This window comes from Mizuhopecten yessoensis, unplaced genomic scaffold (assembly GCF_002113885.1).
Source record: "Mizuhopecten yessoensis strain PY_sf001 unplaced genomic scaffold, ASM211388v2 scaffold4121, whole genome shotgun sequence".
NCBI classification, from domain to species: domain Eukaryota; kingdom Metazoa; phylum Mollusca; class Bivalvia; order Pectinida; family Pectinidae; genus Mizuhopecten; species Mizuhopecten yessoensis.
Window position 1 is genome coordinate 1,378,342 of NW_018405386.1, and position 24,927 is coordinate 1,403,268.

Sequence of the window (24,927 nt, forward strand, 5' to 3'; positions counted from 1 at the left end):
TGGGGGGGGGGGGGGGGGGGGGGGGGGATAGGAATGAATATGGGGAAGGGGGTCCTTTCCTCCTTCCCAAACCCATCCATGTTTTGCCTAATGTCCGTTCGAATATGTTCCTGTACAGTTCCGCCACCATAAATCAACTTAACTAGAGACAGATTGAAGTGCCGTGGTCAAATGATGGGCATCACGGGGCTGGGGAATTATCTCCCTTTTGATTGTTGATACGTTACAGGTTTTCTATCCTCAACCGTTACAACATTAGTGGACAACGGTTGTGTTTATGTTCGCGTCAAGTCGCTAATTGATGGATAAGATCAAACTAATCGCCACAGCATGGTATGGGGTCATAGCATGATTACGCATTTGCGCGTTGGGGGATGATTACCGGACAGCAGGAATTGGCAATGGGAGCGGTCAGCTACCTTTGATAAAAGGTACCGTAATCGGGGCGAGGTGTTGCGAATAGGGAGTGAGCGTGGCGGGCGGTCAAGGATTATATTGTGCTGTTTGATTACAACATAACATAAATCTCCCGATATTCTCTCTAATACCTTTATATAAATGACAACATATTTATGATATATTTACGATACAAACATTGAACTATTCAACCGAGTATGCTAATTCCATTTTCAGAAAAGGTTGGTACAAATGGGATTTCACATCTTGTTAAGTTGTATGCTTGATTCAACATGCTATATCTAACACACCCTACCAGAAAAAAACCCGGAATCGGATCAGTGTCGTTTTAAAGCTTCTAAGGTAATTAACCTAAGAAGCAAACATTTAGATATCGTTAGCTGTTTCAGGAATATCATTTGCACTGACGACACTTTAGAGCCTCAAATATATATTATGGAATTCATGAATATATATCACGTATCAGAAATAATCATTAATATATAACTTAATGAACGGCCTTCATGCAATATGGATGTGAAATATTTGCGTTCATACCAATATGAACTGTGTAATTGCTTTCGTTTGGCTTTTATTGTCAATTTAGCAAGAAGAGTAAAATATGAAAACCACCTCGATTCGCCTTCATGATATGTACCATGACGGCACATTTCAGATTGTAGAAGGGTATGAAGCTTAGATGCGGCTTTCTATCTCCTTCTTTTAACAAGATGGTATTCCGTCTTTGCGTATTGCAGAGTTATCTTCTCTTGGGAGCAGGGATTGATTATTTCGTCACTTGTTTGTGAGAGTAACGTCATCAATTTTTGAGAAAACGACGTAATTTTCTCACACAAACCAATGACGTAACAATCAATACCTGCTCCCAAAAGAAGATAACTCTGCAATACGCAAAGACGGAATACATTTTTCTTTAAATAGTTGACCTCTCAAGGTTTTCGTAATTGTTCATTTTACGAAGTATTATTCGAACGCAAACATCAAAGGAACTTAATTGATTTTTAAATGCATTGGTATAGTTTTATAAAGGAACTGTTGTCGAATTGTATGAACTATCGAATTAAAGATAAGGGGAGGGCGGGGCGCAAGTGTTCCGAGGATAGTGCCCTGCATCTTGAATGGATGAAAAAGGAATGAGGTCACTGACCTTGTAGCGGAAACACCCGATATCCTAGATAGTTTGACCTCACGAGGACTGATTTGGTGACCGTGACAGGAAAAGAAAAAGGCACAGTGTGTGGTAGACACCTAACAGCTGTATTTACATTTTTTTCGGGCGGGAAAATATTGCTATTCTACGGGAAAAGAGAGGTGTTCCTACGAAAGTCGATGGATTGTCGTTTGTGACTGAAGATGGTTTGCCATTTTCTGACAAATGAGAAATATAAATTTTCTGATAGTTGCCACTTGAAGACAGAGGATAATTGTTGTTTTAAGACAGAGGAGGGATTGCCATTTGAAAACAGGAGGAGGATCAACGTTTTCTGACTGAGGTTCTGACAGAGGAGGGGGTCGCTGTTTCTGTGTTAACTAACGTTAATTCTCATTTCATTTTGAACTGCATTTCGGTGCTCTATACTTACACGGGTCACGTGGTCTATCGTTCCAGGGGTCATCAAAGGGCAATGGTGAGAGTGACCTGGGGCGCCACATATCACTTCCGGTCAGGGTATTTTTCGTTAAGGAGTCCACTGGTCACTACACATAGACGTCAGCCTATAAATACGAGAACATCAATACAATTTATTGTTTTAATTTCACATATTGATATCACATTGCAATAGCAAAGATATATAACCGTCAAATATTCAGGTATACAACCAGTCAGGTGTGTGTATGCATACAGGTATAACTATTTATCAGATGTGGTGTATATATACATACAGGTATATACCTGTCAGGTGTGTTTTATACATGCAAGTATATATTTGCCATGTGTGTTGTGCATACAAACTGGTATATACCTGTCAGATATGTGTATGCATACAGGTATATATTTGTCAGATGTGTATATACATACAGGTATTTATTTATCAGGTGTTGCGCGCACATACAGGTATAAACTCGATAGATATGTGTTTACATACAGGTTAATACACGGGTATATTATATATTTGCCATGCACGTTGTTTACATATAGGAATATACCTGTCAGATGTGTGTATGCAAACAGGTACATAGTTGCGAGATATGTGTATACATACATGTATGTTCCCGTAAGATGTGTGTAAACATACAGATATACACTTGTAAGGTATATACCTGTAAGATGTCTGTTTACCTAAAGTTGATATTTGTCAAGTGTGGTGTAAACATACAGGTATATACCTGCCATATGTCACGTGTTGTTTTAATACAGGTATATACTTTATACTTATCAGGTGTGCTGTAAAAATATACATGTACGGTATATACGTACTTTCAGGTGTGCTGTATACATACAGATATACACGTATGTGCTGTGTACATACACGTATATACCTGTCAGATGTGCTGTGTACATACACGTATATACCTGCCAGTCGTGCTGTGTACAAACACGTATATACCCGCCAGGTGTGCTCTGTACAAACACGTATATACCTGTCAGGTGTGCTGTGTACATACACGTATATACCTGTCAGTCGTGCTGTGTACCTACAGGTATATACCTGTATGTACACAGCACACCGGACAGGTATATACCTGTATGTGCACAGCACGACTGGCAGGTACATACACGTATATATCTGTCAGTCGTGCTGTATACATACAGGTATATCCCTGTCAGGTGTGCTGTGTACGTACACGTATATACCTGTCAGTCGTGCTGTGTACAAACACGTATACACCCGTCAGGTGTGCTGTGTACATACACGTACACACCTGTCAGTCGTGCTGTGCACATACAGGTATATACCTGTCAGGTGTGCTGTGTACATACACGTACATACAGGTTTATACCTGTCAGTCGTACTGTGTACATACACGTATATACCTGTTAGATGTGCTGTGTACAAACACGTATATACCCGTCAGGTGTGCTGTGTACATACACGTATACACCTGTCAGTCGTGCTGTGTACATAAAGGTTTATACCTGCCAGTCGTGCTGTGTACATGTACGTATACACCTGTCAGTCGTGCTGTGTACATACAGGTTTATACCTGCCATTCGTGCTGTGTACATACACGTATACACTTGCATTGCTGCTGTGTACATACACGTATACACCTGTCAGGTGTGCTCTGTACATATACGTATACACCTGTCAGTCGTGCTGTGTACATACAGGTTTATACCTGCCAGTCGTGCTGTGTACATACACGTATACACTTGCATTCCTGCTGTGTACATACACGTATACACCTGTCAGTCGTGCTGTGTATATACACGTATACACCTGTCATTCGTGCTGTGTACAAACACGTATATATCTGTGTACATACACGTATATACATGTCAGATGTGACGTGTACAAACACGTATATAACTTGCAGTCTTGCTGTGTACATACAGGTATATACCTGTCCGGTGTGCTGTGTACATACACGTACATACCTGCCAGTCGTGCTGTGCACAAACACGTATATATCTGCCAGTCGTGCTGTGCACATACACGTATACACTTGCATTCCTGCTGCGTACATACACGTATACACCTGTCAGGTGCGCTGTGTACATATACGTATACACCTTTCAGGTGTGCTGTGTACATACAGGTAAATACCTGTCAGGTGTGCTGTTTTCATGTACGTATACACCTGTCACTTGTGCTGTGTACATACAGGTAAATACCTGTCAGGTGTGCTGTTTTCATGTACGTATACACCTGTCACTTGTGCTGTGTACATACAGGTAAATACCTGTCAGGTGTGCTGTTTTCATGTACGTATACACCTGTCACTTGTGCTGTGTACATACAGGTAAATACCTGTCAGGTGTGCTGTGTACATATACGTATCCACCTGTCATTCGTGCTGTGTCCATATACGTATACACCTGTCATTAGTGCTGTGTACAAACACGTATACGCCCGTCAGGTGTGCTGTGTACATACACGTACACACCTGTCAGTCGTGCTGTGTATATACACGTATACCCCTGTCAGTCGTGCTGTGCACATACAGGTATATACCCGTCAGATGTGATGTGTACATACACGTATATTCCCGTTAGATGTGCTGTGTACAAACACGTATATACCTGTCATTTGTGCTGTGTACAAACACGTATACGCCCGTCAGGTGTGCTGTGTACGGGGACGTATACACCTGTCAGGTGTGCTCTGTACATATACGTATACACCTGTCATTCGTGCTGTGTCCATATACGTATACACCTGTCAGTCGTGCTGTGCGCATACAGGTATATACCTGTCAGGCGTGCTGTGTATATACACGTATTCCCCTGTCATTCGTGCTGTGCACGTAAGCTTGAGTGTATTTATACTCTAGGTCTCGTCATGTTCAAGAATTCGTTATAAGATTTCCCCCTGTGACTTTGAAAGATAGCCAAATAAATAATTGTATCAAGTCACGTCTTAAAGCCCCCTCATCCCACCATGCTACATGAAAGTACAAACACGTATATACCTGCCAGTCGGGCTGTGTACATACAGGTATATACCTGTCAGGCGTGCTGTGTATATACACGTATACCCCTGTCAGTCGTGCTGTGCACATACAGGTATATACCTGTCCGGTGTGCTGTGTACATACACGTACATACAGTTTTATACCTGCCAGTCGTGCTGTATACATACACGTATACACTTGCATTCCTTCTGTGTACATACACGTATATACATGTCAGATGTGACGTGTACAAACACGTATATAACTTGCAGTCTTGCTGTGTACATACACGTATATCCCTGTCATTCGTGCTGTGTACATATGCGTATACACCTGTCATTCGTGCTGTGCGCGTAAGCTTGAGTGTATTTATACTCTAGGTCTCGTCATGTTCAAGAATTCGTTATAAGATTTCCCCCTGTGACTTTGAAAGATAGCCAAATAAATAATTGTATCAAGTCACGTCTTAAAGCCCCCTCATCCCACCATGCTACATGAAAGTACAAACACGTATATACCTGCCAGTCGGGCTGTGTAAATACAGGCATATATCTGTCAGTCGTGCTGTGTCCATACACGTATATACCCGTTAGATTTGCTGTGTACAAACACGTATATATCTGCCAGTCGTGCTGTATACCTGTCAGTCGTGCTTCGTACATACACGTATATACCTGCCAGTCGGGCTGTTTACATACACGTATATACCCGTTAGATTTGCTGTGTACAAACACGTATAGACCTGTCATTCGTGCTGTGTACACACACGTATACACCTGTCAGTCGTGCTGTGCACATACACGTATACACTTGCATTCCTTCTGTGTACATACACGTATATACCTGCCAGTCGGGCTGTGTAAATACAGGCATATATCTGTCAGTCGTGCTGTGTCCATACACGTATATACCCGTTAGATTTGCTGTGTACAAACACGTATATACCCGTCAGGAGTGCTGTGTACATACACGTATATCCCTGTCATTCGTGCTGTGTACAAATACGTATATACCTGTCATTCGTGCTGTGTACATATGCGTATACACCTGTCATTCGTGCTGTGCGCGTAAGCTTGAGTGTATTTATACTCTAGGTCTCGTCATGTTCAAGAATTCGTTATAAGATTTCCCCCTGTGACTTTGAAAGATAGCCAAATAAATAATTGTATCAAGTCACGTCTTAAAGCCCCCTCATCCCACCATGCTACATGAAAGTACAAACACGTATATACCTGTCAGATGTGATGTGTACATACACGTATATACCCGTTAGATTTGCTGTGTACAAACACGTATATACCCGTCAGGAGTGCTGTGTACATACACGTATCTACCTGTCAGTCGTGCTGTGTCCATACACGTATATACCCGTTAGATTTGCTGTGTACAAACACGTATATACATGCCAGTCGTGCTGTGTACATACGCGTATACCCTTGCATTCCTGCTGTGTACATATACGTATACGCCTGTCAGTCGTGCTGTGTATATACACGTATTCCCCTGTCATTCGTGCTGTGCACGTAAGCTTGAGTGTATTTATACTCTAGGTCTCGTCATGTTCAAGAATTCGTTATAAGATTTCCCCCTGTGACTTTGAAAGATAGCCAAATAAATAATTGTATCAAGTCACGTCTTAAAGCCCCCTCATCCCACCATGCTACATGAAAGTACAAACACGTATATACCTGTCATTTGTGCTGTGTACAAACACGTATATCCCGGCCAGTCGTGCTGTGTACAAACACGTATACACCTGTCATTCGTGCTGTGTACATATACGTATACACCTGTCATTCGTGCTGTGTACAAACACGTATATACCTGCCAGTCGTGCTGTGTACAAACACGTATATATCTGCCAGTCGTGCTGTGTACATACACGTATATATCTGTCAGTCGTGCTGTGTACATACACGTATATACCTGTCATTCGTGCTGTGTACAAACACATATATACCCGTCAGGTGTGCTGTGTACATACACGTATATACCTGTCAGATGTGATGTGTACATACACGTATATATCTGTCAGTCGTGCTGTGTACATACACGGATATACCTGCCAGTCGTGCTGTGTACAAACACGTATACACCTGTCAGTCGTGCTGTGTACATATACGTATACACCTGTCATTCGTGCTGTGCACGTAAGCTTGAGTGTATTTATACTTTAGGTCTCGTCATGTTAAAGAATTCGTTATAAGATTTCCCCCTGTGACTTTGAAAGATAGCCAAATAAATAATTTTATCCAGTCACGTCTTAAAGCCCCCTCATCCCACCATGCTACATGAAAAATAACAATATTCTAGACTTTATGCATGTCGTGTTGCATAATAGTCCATCGAAAATGTCAACACATTTGACCCATGTGATCAAGTTAATAAAATTAAAAGTAATTTTATACGTTTCCACATAATTGACTTGGAGCCGTCTGTCCTCGCTGAAACCAGAGTAGGGCACATATTTTTGTTTTAAAAATGTATTGTCCTTATTTTTTCCCTTAAATTTGATAGCATGCAAATAAATGGTCGATGAAGCAATTTGTGTATTAAAATTTCAACTGGTCATGATTTTATCCCAACAGAGACGGGGATGATTGACGACCGTCTGAGGGGCTCAGGAAGGGGAAACGTTTAATATCGGCAATATAAAGTCAAACATTTAAAGAGTGCACAGTCGATTATTTTAATATATTTAAAGATATTGTTTCTTTCAAAATGAAGAATTTAAAACGCAATTACTTAAAATGTGTCTGAATGGTTACGGTCAAGTTTTCCTGGTAGCGACCAATCTCTCATTTCCTTCCTTGTACCTCAAAAAGTCATGCCGGCATTGACATTATTTTGTATCACTCGTCTCTTGTTTGGTTACGTCTGGTTTTGTTCTTGCCATTCGATCTACTGTATCACGTTTGTGTCGGATTAACTGTCATTTATATTGATAACGTAAATATAAAATTCCAAACCCAATTATTTACTAAACCCCCAGCGACAACTCAAAATGTTACAATCGTGATTTGGTACAACACGTTCTGTTTGCACGAGACGTTATTTGATAAAGTATGAACTTTTATACTGAAAACAATTGTTTCCCAGAATACCATTGTTTTTACTGTCTCCCAAAAGCGCCATTGTGTTCCGCAGAAATACCAATCCCTCTCCTGAAATACCACTCAAGGTTTTTCCAGAACTACCGCTAATACAAAAATACCAATGCTTCCCAGAAAATCTCCGAGAGATACCAGTTACCAAGAAACCTCATATACTCAGAAATGCTATGGTTCCCATCCTCGATACCTTGTGCCGCTTTCGTTAATTGCTATCCAAACGGTTGAACCGGTTGGGTTCGTTTATGAAATGAGGTCGGACCTAGTAATTTGATGCTGCTTTCAGGCGAGGTTTGACAACGGCATAACTGACAAACACGACAGGCCCCAGGGGCTACGCTCACTATCGCAAGAGAGCGAAAGTGAGCGTAACCCCTGGATTATCGAGGGAGCGTGTTTCCGAGAAACAACACTGGTCACCCAAGTAATCTCCCTGAATCACATATAGATTGTATGTATGCCATTTGTCAGTTTGTAGCCACCTTTATTTACGATAAGGTGAATGATATAATAGCCCTTTACCTGGACATAACCTCTTTGTCCGAAACATATGTCACTATATAGGAAAATCTTGAACTGTTTACATGACAAAAACAGGTCTTTATCCCTTGGGCGTTAAAATTATCACTTCCATTATAAGAAATGTTACAAATAAATAAGTCAAATGTGAATGTATGACGACAATTAGTAAGTCAAAATATTGAAACACCTAAGGCAGGGAACTAAGGACACATGAAAGTCCCAAGGGGACGATTTAAGCATTGTTGTAAATCAAAACAAATGTAGGATGACATTGCAATTTGCGATAAGCCCCTCTTTTCGTCGTGGTTCTAATGAGCCCACTTCAAAGTTCTGTCAACTGAACAAGGTATAGGTATAATGTATATATCCTTTGTTAATTATTTCACGTGTTTTTATAGTATGTGTTATTGTCTGCGAAGTGAATTTCTTTTGTATTTCCTTCATTTTCATGAGTTGTCTCCCTTGTATGGTCCACTCTTGGCCTTAAAACTAAGGGTCGAGAAGCACCGACAGAAATAAATACTGGAAAATAGTTTTATACAGTAAGCGACAATCAAATAATTGTTGTTAAAACTTTATATGACTTTAAAACAAACAAATAAACACGATGTTTCAACTGGACGTGGAATAGTGACCTAGTTATAAATAATAATTGACGTTTTTATAACTTCTCCGGTATGTATCTTACATCATATTTTAACTGTCTGTTTATATATCGGTTGTATATGCGTGGAATATAGTGACCTAGTTATAATGCATTGACGCTTTTATTTATGACTTGCTATTTTAGAATGTCAGGCGTGTGAATTTGATAGAATATATAGGCTAAATGAAAAAATAATAAATATATACATATAAAATATCAAAAAAGTAGAGTATTTTTTTTAGCAATTTTGTTTTCCTATTATAATAACCCAACAGTAATATGCATCTATACACGAATATTACAAAGATCGTTACGTAGGTTGGTTGACGGGTTTATCGCCTACATGACTTGCACCTATGCGGGTTTCGTCTCACTGACGGAGTTTGTTACGTATGAAATATTTGGAACTTTATATCCCTGGGACTACGCTACAACGTACAATATTACAAGTATGCTAATCAGATCATGTTAACAACTGAAGTGGGGGGACGGAGTGGAGTGGGGGGACGGAGTGGACAAACTCAGTCCATCACAAGGTTACGTAACTATTTCGTAGTAAGCACCAACATGGTCCTCGGGGAGCGTTTGAGTAAATCGTTTGTATTTCTCGACTTAAGGTGAGCACAGAATTCTACTTAGGCCATGGCCAGTGAATGAAGTTTCTTCTAATTTCATGTAAATTTACTATATATAGAATAAATGCTCCAACATTGGAAAATATAAATATGATAATTCAAGCATAATTAAACTTGTGTATAGTAGACACTGGCTATTATTACTGAGCCGACTAGAGATTATCCTCCATGTCAACATCGTGAAATCAACAAACCTTGAATTGAATCTTGAATCTTGAATCTTGAGGAACACAGATTCTCGTGTCTTATTGAAGTAAATCCAAATTGGAAGAAAAATAGTGCTCCGTTTGATGGATACTTCCGGGGTTTCCGATCAATGATGTGAAAGGCAGGTCACTATGGCTTTGGGAGCTATCCAGGGAATGTCCACGCAGCCCAGTACATGTCAGTGCTAAGTTCTTGGGATTAAACGGTAGAGGATTATACCACGTCAGAAATGGGAAAACACGCTAAACTCCATAAACCAATATTATTCCAACTCGCCGCTGCACTGGTTTCACTTTCACTTAGGAACACACCCGGGTTACTTTCAAACTTGCGAATCCTTGTTGCACTTTGTTTACACCTGTAACCGGTAGTACATACGGAAGTAGTTATTAACTGACCCTATATCACCTGTCCAGACCAAAGCATGATATACAGTGACCAGAGGCTAGTAGTCATAAAAGCATTCTGTTGTAAGTACACACGGTGCGTGTGCGTACACACGGTGCGTGTGTGTACTTGACCTACATTTAATGTGTAGACACCACTGCACGGTGTCTACAGAGGCCCCGCGTTAATCCGGACATTTTCGCCTCCCGAACAATTACCTCAGATAATGGTCAGAACTTTAATTGTTTTTATGGAACGTTAACTACGATGGATGGACAATAAAGTGTGCCTGTCTGACGCTACCGTCGGGGATCGATCTTAATTAAACTAGGGTTATATCGCTATTCCCGTTCATCATCGACACTATTGATAGAAACATTAATAGCCAACAAGTACCGTAGAGAAACGATTTTTTTGGCAAATTGTTTATTTTTCTCAGATTCAACATGGCAAAAGCACACGCTCACATGCGCTCACACACATACACACTTACATAAATACTATTTCTATTTTTCCTCTTTGCCATCGTCGTCGTCGTCATCGCCGTGCATCATCATCATCATTCAATCATCATCATCATCATCATCATCATCATCATCATCAATATCATCATCATTATCATCATCATCATCATCATCAGATATGGTTTTTTATAAGATTGATGGGTTTGGGTTTAACGTCCCATTAACTGATAAGGTCATTCAAGGACGTACCTTCATGTGTATTGTGTATGCGTGCATGTGTGTATGTGTGCTGGTGACAGGGTATCCTGTTGGTTTTTTACCTCCTTGTGGTAGGATGGATCTGGTGCCGAAGATTGATGGGAAATTGGCGTTTCATTTGTGAACATTTATTTGAATATTCATTAATTTTTCAGATGTCTTAATTAATACCGGCTCAGTATTTTGGAGGACGGTAACCTGGAGGACAGAACAGCTAGACTGACACACGTGTAATATTCATTCATGATTAATGGGGTTCATTACCATGATCGCTCGTATAATAATAATAATATTAATAATAATAATCTTTATTTAACGTCGTGTACAATATAGGTGTTTGAGTGGAAATATATAATTTCAAAGAGAGAAAACGACATCTACGACACTTCAAAATATATGTAAGTTGTCCACTTCAATGTGTAAAAAAGTGTTATCTTTGAGAGTAGGAGGAGAGTCGAGTGGGCCAGGAGTGGTCAGAGTGGTCAGTGGTTCTAATTAATGAGTTGTCAGCTGCAGCTGTACATATCAGTGAGTGTCTGCGGAGGGTCTGTAGTTGTTTATTCATATTACTTGGTTCTGGAGACCTTATGAAGTTGTCAATTAAAGCTTGGACCGGCGTTAGGGTGAAATGTTGATTGAGAATGACCAGTGTCGTGAGAACAAAGGGTGGTGTGTGTTACAGTGGAGATAGGACAGGTTGTGTGTGTGTGTGACAGAGGTCAGTTTAGTTTTGTGAGGTGCACGAGAAAGGACGTAACTATTGGGAGTTGTGGTACGAACGTGTGAGTGCCAACATGTGAGCGGTGAACGTGTAGCGGTGTACGTAAAGATGTACCTGTATATAATTATATAGATCTAAATAAACTGTAAATAGAAGTCAGTGCATTGTCTTATAATTATGACATCATAGACAAACCAGTGGCTCCGTCACAAATGAGCTACTTCAAATATCTATATTGATCGATGCTTTTTTTTTCTTCCCCTTTTTCTTTTTTTTCACTTCTGCTACCACTAACCCTCTACCACTGGAACGCGGGTTCGAGACCTACGTGGGACAGTTTCGCCATATACTGGCCGTTGGACGGTGATTTTTCTCCCGGAACTCCGACTTTTCTCCACCATCAAAACCTGCCACGTCCTTAAATGACCATTGCTATTAACAGGACGTATAGCTGAACTTGATGCAATGGGACCTCGATTGACTTGCCACCTCATTTACTGGCAAACTGTTTCAAGGTTCACTCTTCCCCCTTTTTATCAATGACCGATTATTAATCCCTGTATACGTCTTAATGTGTTTGGGATTTGCGTCCGATATTTATTTCACGACCGAGATGTGATACTGAATGTAGAGGGGGATACACCTCCCTGTATCACAAACCATTTTCCTCACGAAAGAAGATACTCCGTTTCAACAACTCTCAACCAGTGTCTCGTTTAAGTATTTCGTAGATTTGTATGTAAATGTTACAATTCAGTAATGCAATTTATAGATGTTCACCGGTACTAGCCTCGCCTTTCAATACGACTATACTATAAAACGGTTGTACTCACAGAAGAGTCTGGTACCTGCGGAAGTTCTTGTGAAGGTAGTAATCACCAATCTATGACTCATTTGAGGAACAATATGCCTCCTCTATTTACATGTAGTTGCATAAGCCAACACGGAAGGTTGTAAACGTTATTTGGATGGGGCCAGGGTGACTTTGCCCCATTATCAAATACAGTGAACTAATTCTGCGTTAATCAAATATTAGCGTACGGTTTTGCCCCAAAGAGACTAAACGTGCGTCACCACGCCTGGAATGGCGGATTCTGGCAACGATTTTTTTTTGTTACTGGTGCGCACTAACCGAACTACTCGGTAGTGAACTATACACACTTCAGCTTCAGATGGTATTACGGGCTTCTTTGTAAACTGTTATATCCCCAGAATCTATTCTTAACTCGTCCTTTCCGCTCCCCCCCCCCCCCCCCCCCCCCCCCCTTGGAAGTTTGCCTTAAAATAAAGTACAAGCCCGCTCTGAAACCATATTTTTTTTTTTTTTTATTAAAACACACTATTAAGCAAAGGCACTACAGTTGAGCAAGAAGTAATAAACAAGAACCATGGAAAGGTACAAAGCAAATTAGACCAGGTGTTCCGGAAGGGAAAGCGTTTTCTGGTTTGTCGACGACAACCGCCAGGTAAATATAGCACACATCCAAGTATTGTTACGTCCAGATAGCGACTTGGATAAAATATCGGGAACCGCAATTGCCATATGAGCAGATAATTGGCGCAATACAACCTGACTGATATAATTTACAAACTTGAAAGATGACGTTGAGACAGAAGTGTTTTTATGTCTCTTGGTGTAGCCATTCAAAATTTTGATATACAAACGGTAAACTTTCTCCAATTTTACTTGAAATAGAGCAGATTGTAGTTTTAGATGTCAGGCATCGATGGTATGTTCCGAGGATCCGGCATTGTGCATCTAGTATAATGTCGGGGTTCGATCTTATTTGAATAGTTCTTTTTCAAATTATTGGAGATAGAACAACACGCCCTGGTTGAGTCTTAGTTCTTCATGAATGTGTGACAATCTCAGGGAAGGAGGCAAAAGCATGCGTAAGATTTAGCCTGCGATAAACGATAACATGTAATGTCAATGAGAGAATGACAAAATATATATGGAGTAAAAATAAGTGTTTTTTGAATAATACCTTAAATTGGATTGTACTCCCTATTTTATATTGTCGTTGTGGACTTTCCCTATACCTGTTTACCTGGGAAATTCCGTGCAAAATGAGGCAACATATTTGTCTTTGTTCTCACGAGTCAATCCGCCCGTCTTATCTGACAAGGTAGTGCGTGACTCTTGCTTTTCATCATGTCGAAACATGCTTATGTTTCTTGGTTGGGTGATTGTGCCTGAGCTCCGGTGCGTTGATATCTTGTTGGGATTGTGTGGCCTTTATCGGAGGATTTATCATAAGTCCTTTGGGTGCTTGGATAGTTTTAACCGATGCGAGCCGTGTTGGAAATCTGCATAGTTGACATATCTTGTCTATTTAGAATAGTAGTTGCATTTTAGACACTGTTACAGAAATTTCGAAAATGAACCGTTTGGAAAGACAGTAACATGCTATATTTGCGAACGTATTAAATTGTTTTCTCTTGCGAGACCTTTACGACTGTTTATAGTTGAGATCTTCCGATAAAAGAGCATATTAAACGCAATGTCCATAGGAAGCTTTATTTCCCTTCAAAACATAGACGGATGATTGCACAGCTCGACTCGCGCGGGTTGCTACCATTATACTAAGCATAAACTGTTAGACCACTTATCAAGATTATCAGAGCAGAAGACACTCAATGTTTGAGCTAGGACGCTGACGTTTTACAAAGGTGTGATACGGACTTGTGTAACGCCCTGTGACTTGGAACAGATGGCATATAGAGCTGCCACTAGCTTACTCGCAAAGTTTTGTCTCGTGGTGTTCAGTAGCCATGATGCGACATTAGCGACATCTTGTGTTTTCAGTTGTGAAACTCACAGTCTTTTGTCATACTCTTACTCTTTTGTTTTCGATAAATTTAAAGAAAATTCAAAAAGAGTTAGCTTACGTATCAGTTTTGTCACATGGCGCTCTAATAGCAATGATCGAAAGACCTCATGATAAAGCATGGACGCGATTCCAGAGGCATCTTGTGTCTTCAATTAAGAAACTCTTGTGGTTTTTATAAGTTCCACAGGAGCATGGACAAGACGGCAAATCTTTCGTTATCGATAAAATTTATTCTAGTCTTCATGACACAATTATGCTCAAGTTCATCATGACACGATTCATTATGTTACTGATAATATTTATAAAGAATAAACCACAGTCTATTCTTATTACAATGCTATATTGTCAGAAAATTAAGTGGGAATAGAAACTATGTTTCCTGTGCAAATCATGGCAATTTAAATGTGTAAGTAGTATTGTTAAGTAGGTGACGTACTTACAAACAAATCCTGACTGTTTGAATTAGTAGAATTGTCAGACCCTAACTCTTTCGTTTTAAATAAATTTAAAAGAAAAATTAAGAATTAGGTAAGCATGGTAATAGTTTATAGTTACTGTCTACAACATGTTGTAATGAGTAGGTAAAGTTTGCCGGTAACAACTCCAAACATTCCTGGTGGAGGTAATGTATGCATCCCCGCCCACCACAGGAATGTGTGGCTTTGTTACCGGCAACAATGCGTGGTATGTGTGGAGGTAAAACAACGCGAGGTATTTGTGGAGGTAAAACAATATATCTCAAACGATAGTCAGCTACTAGTGTTTCTGACGACTGACTAACAGAGACAGAAACTGTTTTAGTATCGAGTGTGACGCCCATGAGCATCAATTACAGCTTCACAACGTCTCCGCATGCCCCGAATGAGATCGCGTATCCGGTTTTGTGGGATAGCGTTGCACTCAGCTACCAAAGCTGTTCCCAGCTCCTGGAGCGTTCTTGGCTGAATATTTCTGGCAGAGAGAGCTGTCTGCAGCATGTCCCATACATGCTCGATGGGATTTAGATCCGGCGAGCGGGCTGGCCAATCCATTCGTTGAATAGTCTCTTGCTGTAGATACTGCTCAGTCACCCTTGCTCTATGTGGCCTAGCATTATCGTTCATAAGGATGAAGTCAGGGCCAATAGCGCCAGCGTAGGGTCTGCCATAGGCATCAAGGATTTCATCGCAGTCAATCCGGGCCGTAACAGTACCATTATGGAAGGCATGGAGGTCAGTTTTCCAACCAAGGCTTATGCCTCCCCACACCCTCAACTGAACCTCCGCCATATCGGTCATGTTCCACAACTTTAGCTGCCTGGAACCTCTCCCCAGGTTGTTTCCATACTCTAACGCGCCTGTCGATGAAGTCAAGACAGAATCTGAACTTGTCAGTAAATAGAACCGGTTCCCATTCCTGAAGAGTCCAAATGCTGTGAGCTTGGATCCAATTTAATCGGTCCCTAACATGGCGGGCAGTTAAGGGAACTCGTATTACTGGTCTACTAGTCCGAATTATTCTGACGTTTTATCGACTTTTTTCATATCGGTTTGTCGTCGATAAACGTCAGAACTCCGGCCCTCTATAATATGCGGGAAATATGCGACCCGCACCCGGAGCGCACTTCAAACTGATATTTTAGAAACAAATCGTCACTTTCACACACATGTCGCACATGGATCGAAAGATCTATTCTTTATGCACTAGGTGGTATCAATAACATGTTTCAAAGATCATTACGAAAAGTATTTTCCAACGTTTTCTATACCAACCCATGTTTTTAATGAAAATTAGGCCATGAGCAATGTCCCATGACTTGACGAGATCTCGCGTTACCGAAGGTATTTCCCAACGTTATGACGTAGGCCGGCGAGATTTTAGTCACGTGGCATTAGAAGGCGGGGCTATCAAAAAAAACTAGAGTAAAACAGAGTGAGTTTGTAAGTTTGAAAAAATATGTTTTAAGTGATTGTATTGGTTGTTTGAGGCATGTTATGTATGTTAATCTTGTGCATAAAGAATAGATTTTTCGATCCATGTGCGACATGTGTGTGAAAGTGACGATTTGTTTCTAAAATATCAGTTTGAAGTGCGCTCCGGGCGCGGGGCGCATATTTCCCGCATATTATAGAGGACTGACGTTAATCGACGACAGTCCGATATGAAAAAAAGTCGATAAAACGTCCAAATAATTCGGACTACTGGTCTACTAAAACAAAAAAACATAAAGAATAATTTGAACAACGCCTTACGTAGCGCTACCTAAAGCGTGCACGCGTTTTATGGTTGACTGAACACACCCACACAGAACGATTAGGAAGGCTAACATATTCACCAAGAACAGTACAGAAGGAAAATATGATATCCTTTTTAACATTTTTTTTTGTTTTATTCAAAATACACTAGCGGAAAAAAGAAACTGTGCATGCTGAGAATTGTTATAGAACATGTATTACCAACTGTATATACATGAAAATTTACACACATGACCGAGTATGACACATACACACTATCCGTGTGTCATTAACAGTTTTTCCCGTGCAGTTTGCTCTCTATAAGGCGTTGACCAGTTTGCACGTTTTTTCGTCCAGCCATCCAATTCGACAAAGAAAGTTTATTTTTCAATTGTTGGGTCACTCTGTTGAGACCAGTGAACAGCAAAAACAGCATTATAACGTTTTAATTTGTGATTAATGCAATGCCGAGGCTCAATGAAAATGACCGCCTCCGGATCATTGGTATGCTTCAAGCTGGTATGGGCCGAGCCGTTGTCTCTTCACGTTTTCATGTCCATCGAAACACAATCCGGAATTTGTGGAGACGACATCAACAGTTTTTCCACGTCGGCAATCGACCTCGTGCAGGACGTCCACGTGTGACGTCACGTCAACAGGACAACCATATTCGGCTTGTACATTTGAGAAATCGCTTCTAAACGGCAAGTTTGGCCGCACGGACAATCCCTGGGTTGCTATACCAATAAGCCCGAGAACTGTACGGAACCGATTGCGTGAAAGAGCTATCCGTCCGCGACGTCCTGCAATCCCGCCCAGTTCTTCTGCCAAGTCATCGTGTAGCACGTCTGGACTGGTGCAGAATGCATCTGCGATTTATTCGACGGGATTGGGCAGGCATTTTGTTTACGGTCAAGTCGCGAGTCCACCTGGAGAGTAGTGACGACCGTTCCAGAGTGTATCGTCGCGTTGGAGAACGTTTCCGTGACACGTGTGTGGTACAACGACGTTCTTTCGGCGGAGGCAGCGTTATGATTTGGGGCGGCATCACAGCCAACGGGAGAACGCCTCTGGTGGTTGTTAACGGGAATTCGAACGCGCTACGTTACCGTGACGAGATCCTCCGGACCCACGTCGTTCCATCCGTGCAATGGCAGCAACGTCACATTACGCTACAGCAGGACAACGCCAGGCCACACACAGCTCGTGTCGCTACGGACTTTCTGGCCCAGCAGAACGCTGACGTGTGCCCTGGCCAGCTGTATCCCACGATCTGTCGCCCATTGAACAAGTCTGGGATGAAATGAAGCGCAGATTACGGGCATTACCTAATCAACCGGTGACGTTGGCTGATTTGCCTGCAGCGTTGGTACAGATCTGGAATGCCATCCCACAAGCATACTTGAACCGTCTGATAGGCTCCATGCGTCGACGTTGTCAGGCTTGCATTCATGCAAACGGTGGACATACGAGGTATTAACTTTGTGAACTCAGTATTGACCCCTGCTATGTTTACGTCACTCCTGAGCGGAACTTATTGATTCCATAACGTGGAAAATGGAATGCAACTGTTAATAAATAACAAATAAATTGTCCCGGAAAACCTTGTTGTTCTACGTCATACACATTTATTTTCATAACACATTTTAGGCATGCACAGTTTCTTTTTTCCGCCAGTATATATATGTGATCCAATATGAGCGTGTTGACGGAGGAGGCTAGTGCCTGTGGTGAGCCTAAAGGCGCTGGTCTGACATTCCTCGCACGTTGTTACATAATTGAAAACACCCTGGTGGATAGTAGTACCTTTTTGGTGGTTAGATGTGTACGTTGAACACAGAAATGACGTTCATCTGCTCTAGAGTCGTGAAACATATAGCGGCCTGTCATAACTTCCGCAGAACGACTGATGGTGTAAGAATATTGTCTGTTGTATTCTTCTCTGCCTTTTTCGGAATACTATTTGCTACTCAGCAGAATGGATGGGTCATCTTTACAGGAAATTGCATTGGAACGCGATTCCTCTTGAAGTAAATCGTCTAGTTGTAAGTATGCACACTGTTACTGCAATACACAGTCGGAGAAAGAATTTGTAAAACTTATTTTTGAGTACCTGTAGTATATGCATTGTTGTGTTTACCCACTTGTAGACTATACGCTATAGAATATGCGTTGTTGGCAGTTGCAGTAGTTGTGATTTCATGTGTAGCCTGAAGCCTAGTAGCCTAATCCCCTGACCACTGGAATTCGAGTGACATTTGACCTGGATACCTATTAGCCGGACCTCGGTCGGTATGTGTGCCGTAATTAATAGACAGTCAGTCTGTTGGTTTAACGTTCCAAATTTATGAGTTCTCCGGATTACTCTTGATAACTCGAGGAAAGTGTCTGTCCAATACCCTGATCATGGCGCCTGCGCAATTAAGTGCATTTGTTGCGTAACCGCATAAATGAAAAAACTTTTATGGTTTTGTTTAGTTCAGAGACGTGGTTTTATTAAGAAATACTTTAACATCGGTATATACACCCTGTCCCAGAATCTCGAACTCGACACATGTTCATTTTCGTGGTTTACATCTCTTTCAGTTGGACACCTTGACGAACTAGTGCAGTGCCTGCCCCTCATAGCCTTGTTACATAGATGTGTCGGTAATTGTCGCAAGCTGGATATAGTATGGTTGTGGTGCTCTCATTAAAACCGGTATGCTGATTATTCTTACTCTACTGAACCTTTTATAGTTTCAAAAATGACACTTCCAAATAATACTTGAAATCCTTTATAAATGAACCGAGATTTCTGTCTGATTAACTAACTGTATATCTGTTTGTAAAATAAGCATGCAAAACTTTTGCGAGCACCTCTAGCTGAAAAAGAGAGAAATGCTTTCTTCTTCAATTCATCACTATGGGAACCCAGTCTTGAAAAGGATCCCAGTTGACTTAATGTGATTGCGTCTGCAAATGGTGGATGTAGAAGAGGTGGGTTTTGGGGTTAGAGGCCAATAGAGGGCGTCCTTTTTTACTTACTTCCCTCTTTGAATTGTCTACTGCTGTTATGTTCCTGTGAGCGTACTCTTCTGATCCGACTTTGCGATTCTACCTCTCCCACTGGTAACGTTCTGTCTTGCCTCTTGGGGATTTTTGAACTCTCCGGTCGTACTGTAATGGGTAATGGTGAAGTATGTCAAGCTGAAATGTGACACAGAAGTCGTAAACGCTCGTAATAGTTGGCAATAGTCATTGTTTATTCATAGATTTAAATCAACAGTCACATTACATGTACATGTTACTCATCTCTGTACAGTAATATAACATCGTAACTCAAGCGTTGTATTAGCTGTAACGCGGACTTGGCTTAGACACGGACACTCGAATCTCGGGCATCGAAGACGTGGGCGCTCCCTCTCTCGCTCTCTCTGGCTAAAACGGTATGACCTGTTCCTTCTGCCGGTCAAAACCAGACTGTCCGCTGGGCAAACTGCTTTATACTAAATAACTGTGTAACCAATAGCTGACCTCTTCACTTTAGCCCCAAGTTATTCCTTAGCTCTTGAGTAATACCCGGTACTCGGAAGAAATGTGCATAGACGGTACCTCTTAGCCACTGGCATCTGACACATATTACTGACACTTTAGCCCCGAGTTGTTCCTGAGCTCTTGAATAAGACTCGGAAGGAATCAGCATACATGCCCCTGGTGCATGAGATGGTCATCCCCCGTCAGTTAAATTGCCCCATAGCTATGCCCTAATTACCGATATGTGCACTCCCGATTTACTAATTTACTCGCATAACAAATCTCTAACCAACACAGCACCTTCGCTATCCTCCCCCTCTGGTAAGTCTGCCGTGCTACATTCGTCCCCATTTTCATAACTACTTCTAGTTAGCATATCAACATCTTTTGTTTAAATTCAGTAGAACTTAATTACGTTGTCACAAGAGTTCCTCTGTCATTTTGAATTTGATCCTCCTCGGAAGCTCCACCGATTATTATGGTTTTATCTGAATTTGTGAAATGTATCTGTTTTATGTATGCACTAACATGTGATTTTATAATAATAATAAAAAAATTGTGACGGGTAAACAAGTATGTATATATATATATATAACCCCGAACGATAGCTCATATTTACCTTTTCGTAATTAGACTGTGTCTATAATACTCCTTGAGATTTCAAAACCGCACCTGGACGCTAGAAATGCACTCAACAAACGTATAAATGGCCGACCCGTCATCCTTCGGTGAACTACACACCCGTTACACATCACTGATTACGAGCATGAAGTTATGTATATAAGGTCACATGCGTGACACACATTTTAAGTGACATAAATGTTATACACAAAAATATTTTTGGCCTACCTATGAAGATACGCGATCCGATAAATGGGTTCACCAGAGGAAACCAAGACGAACTAATGGGGTACCCAACCATGATTCATAAAAAAACACAAGTTCATTCAAGTCCATACATGGTTTGTCATGACCAAACCCGTTCAATTCAAAAAATGTTATTTGATGGGTTTATTGACTTGAGGAGATCTAGGGGCGACACTGTCCTACCTGAAATATATATAAATACAAGTAACTCGGACATCCGCCTGTAAGAAACTGTTTATCGTTTCAGAGGAGGACATAAATCGTCCTTCCTTAAAACGCAGATCTACCACGTGTCTATATATCCTTGGATTCAAACCATTGTGGTTCTTTTTCTAAAATATTGAAAACTTATTTATTTGATACACAGGAGGCGTTCTTTTCGAAAAACGGAGCCTTTGTGTAACAGTGTTAAACCAGGTGTAAGTTGTTGTAAAACAGTATCATGTGACGTTTATGTTTTTATATAGTGTGGAAGTAATTACGACACCAATAAAGAGAGGGTGCCGCTTCCTTCTTACGGTTAGTTTAATATTAAATTTATTAAATTGGTCATGACGTTTAATTTCTCATTTATTCATGCAGGGTTCTTGAAGCAGATTTGCGTCGGCGTAACTCATTATATATTCACGTCAAATCGGAAAGTTGAAATGCACTGGGTTGTCTGGGTGAACGAATTTACAGAATATCCGTGTGGTTTTAAAATAGTCATGACACTCCTTCCTGCAACAAAGAGTGAATGTACCAAGTTACACGTTGGCGACTTCAAATAACATACAGTAAATTGCGTTTGACGTTTTGCGGTAATTCTAACATGAAACGATTGTATCACTGAAATTCACCAAACAGTATAAGTGATTGTAGTGACAGGTCACTTTAGTAGTTCTAGTGTGGTTCACACTTCGCGAACAGATAAATGCACACATTTGTTAATTATGAGTATGCAAAATAAACTTCATCATAATCTGTTTTATTGTTAATTGAGAATGTGAAAAAGTGTTATCTTTGAGAGTATAGGAGGAGAGTCGAGTGGGCCAGTAGCGGTCAGAGTGGTCAGTGGTTCTAATTAATGAGTTGTGTCAGCCGTATCTATAGGTACCAGTTAGTGTCTGCGGTTAGTCTGTAGTTTTAGAGACATATTACTTGGTTCTGGAGACCTTATGAAGTTGTCAATAAAAGCTCGGACCGTTAGGGAAAAATGTTGATTGCGAATGGCCGGTGTCGTGAGAACAAAGGGTGGTGTGTGTTACAGTGGAGATAGGACAGGTTGTGTGGTGTGATAGAGGAGTTTAGTGTTGTGTGGTGCACGAGAGAGGACGTAACTCCGGGAGAAAGAAACTACTGAACGTATGCTGTGTAAATACGTGTACTATTATATATATATTGGACATGTATAAACTGTAAATAGTGAACAGTGCAATGTTTCATAATAAAGACAGCAAAGGACTAACCAGTGGCTCCGTCACACGAAATAGGGACACTTTCTTGCTTTGTTCACACCTGTTTCGCGTTCATTATTTCCTCACTTACCAAACCTGCGCTGTCAACCTGTTCAAATGTAAGAATTTGCTGTCGAGTCGTACCATGACAAGATATGGAAAGGAAAGTATCAACAGGTTCGAATCTCCTTGTAGAGGTGAAAACTGTCAGACAGAACATATATGTGTACATGCTGATGTAAACCAATAAAAATAATATTGTGTCATGATTATAGGCAAACTTGGCCAAACGGAGAAAATTATATCTTACGCGGTATGAATATCGACGGTTTTTATTGTAGCCTGTGGTTTCGTTGTCATTGACTCGATCCCAACTTTGAGAACGTGACATTATTAATTTTGGACTTACATGGTGTCTTCTAGAAAGCAGAAGACGCTTACCATTTCGGAACACCTGGTCTTATTATCAATGTACTTTATAATGGTATCATGTATATATTTTCATGTTGACAAGCAATCTGTATCGATAAAATAAAGATTTGAAGGAAATTGGTCTTCCGCAGACAATCGGAAACCGTCGGCACTTGCCGTAAACGAGAAAATACTCGTTCACGGAAAATACCGACGGTTCCTCGTTGTTTCCGCAAATACACTGATGTAAAATTTCCAAAGTATTCACACGAGCTGGAATAGAAGCGCATAAAACCCAATGGAAATGACATTAAAAACTTGAAAATTCCAACTGTTGCTTTTACTCAGTCGAACGTCTTCCACTTATAATACTGTTCTACTCGACAAAGCAACCAACGTCTGAAGAGGGAAATCTGTTGAGCTTGTCGAAACTCTCTTATATGATTCGTTAAACAGGGTTTGATATTATTTTAAACCAACTTACTGTCAACGTGACGCTTTCTTGGTAAGCTTCATCTATATCATCTATGACAACACCAATGTGTGGGGGTCCCGGCCGTACCTGAACAGAGTTTGAATGAAGGCTATGTAGGCTTGTAGCGGATAACATTCTTAGCTTGCAAAATCACGTCTCCTTGAGAGCAGAGCAGGGGGAACTTGTTCTTTACACTGGTGTCCAACGTCTTCTGTTACAGATACGGATGAATCAACTTGACCTTGAAAAAATAAACATCTCTTCAAATCAACAGTTCTTAGCCGTTTATGGCCTGTGAAAATGAATTTTCAATAATGAAATGACATGGGAAGTACAGCCTGTAAATAAATATTCACAGACAATGTACGGTAAATCAGTCAGTTCTGAAGGTCAATGTACGGTAAATCAGTCAGTTCTGAAGATCAATGTACGGTAAATCAGTCAGTTCTGAAGGGCATTGTTTTTTTATTTTTTGTTTTAATTTTGTCTTTCATGGTTTTTTCCTCGTTTATAAAAACTTTTTGAGCCTTTCACAGTTTCTTTGCGAGAAGACGACTGACTTTCCCCGAGGTGTGTACGCGATGACGTTTTTCTCGAAGACTGTGAGTGATAAAGATAGCAGTTTTCCCTTTTATCACAAGTTTTGCCATTTCCACAGCTTGTACATCCAGGAGCGATATCAATATAAATGTCAGGCGCGGATATCGACTGCTCTCTACCGTTTTACCATGGATATTATGGATTTGTTTGAATTCTGTGAAAGTCCTCCATCACATTGTCGAACATGTTTTGTTTGGAAAGCTGTAGACAATTTTTCTTTGTCCATTAGGTCGTCCTTGTAATGTTCTTGTCCATTTTTTCCAACGTGGAAAAAATACACATTTGGCCGTCAGCTTGAAGTTGCAATTTCTTCTGGCACTGTTTTCAAGAAAAACTCACTTAAAATGAAATATCTGTAGTCAAAAACTTGTTACTTTGTAACGTTAAAAAGGGTTATAAGGGCACACTTCCTCTTTCACGTACATAGATTTCGGAACACTTTCGATTTTCATTGCTATGATCTTCAGTACCATCGATTAGCCACAATGATCTCTTTTGTGTAGCGACACGGTCCATAATATACACACTTCACTGATCATTTTGAAGTAACCGTTACTCCTCCAAATTTGGAAATCCATAAAGAAATGTTTTTTACGTACCACCCCTCCTATTTTTTTTTCGTCGTTCGACTCTAAGCATCACCGATGAGTC

At 40.6% G+C, this 24,927-nt stretch overlaps 1 protein-coding gene across 2 annotated transcripts in view; it reads right to left on the bottom strand.

The window, feature by feature from the left end:
- The window catches only part of LOC110448581, a 51,485-nt gene extending 30,189 nt beyond the window's left edge, over window positions 1–21,296 (bottom strand). Inside the window, exons 1-3 of one of the 2 annotated variants that reach the window (XM_021494897.1) lie at window positions 21,107–21,296; window positions 19,999–20,160; window positions 2,001–2,133 (exon numbers count right to left, since the gene is read on the bottom strand). In XM_021494897.1, the coding sequence (XP_021350572.1) occupies window positions 2,001–2,070 (70 nt within the window). In that variant the 5' untranslated portion in view covers window positions 2,071–2,133; window positions 19,999–20,160; window positions 21,107–21,296. Of the gene's footprint in view, window positions 1–2,000; window positions 2,134–10,081; window positions 10,538–19,998; window positions 20,161–21,106 lie in introns of those variants that run through there. The other variant, XM_021494898.1, reaches the window with a different exon arrangement.
- Window positions 21,297–24,927: the final 3,631 nt, after the last annotated feature.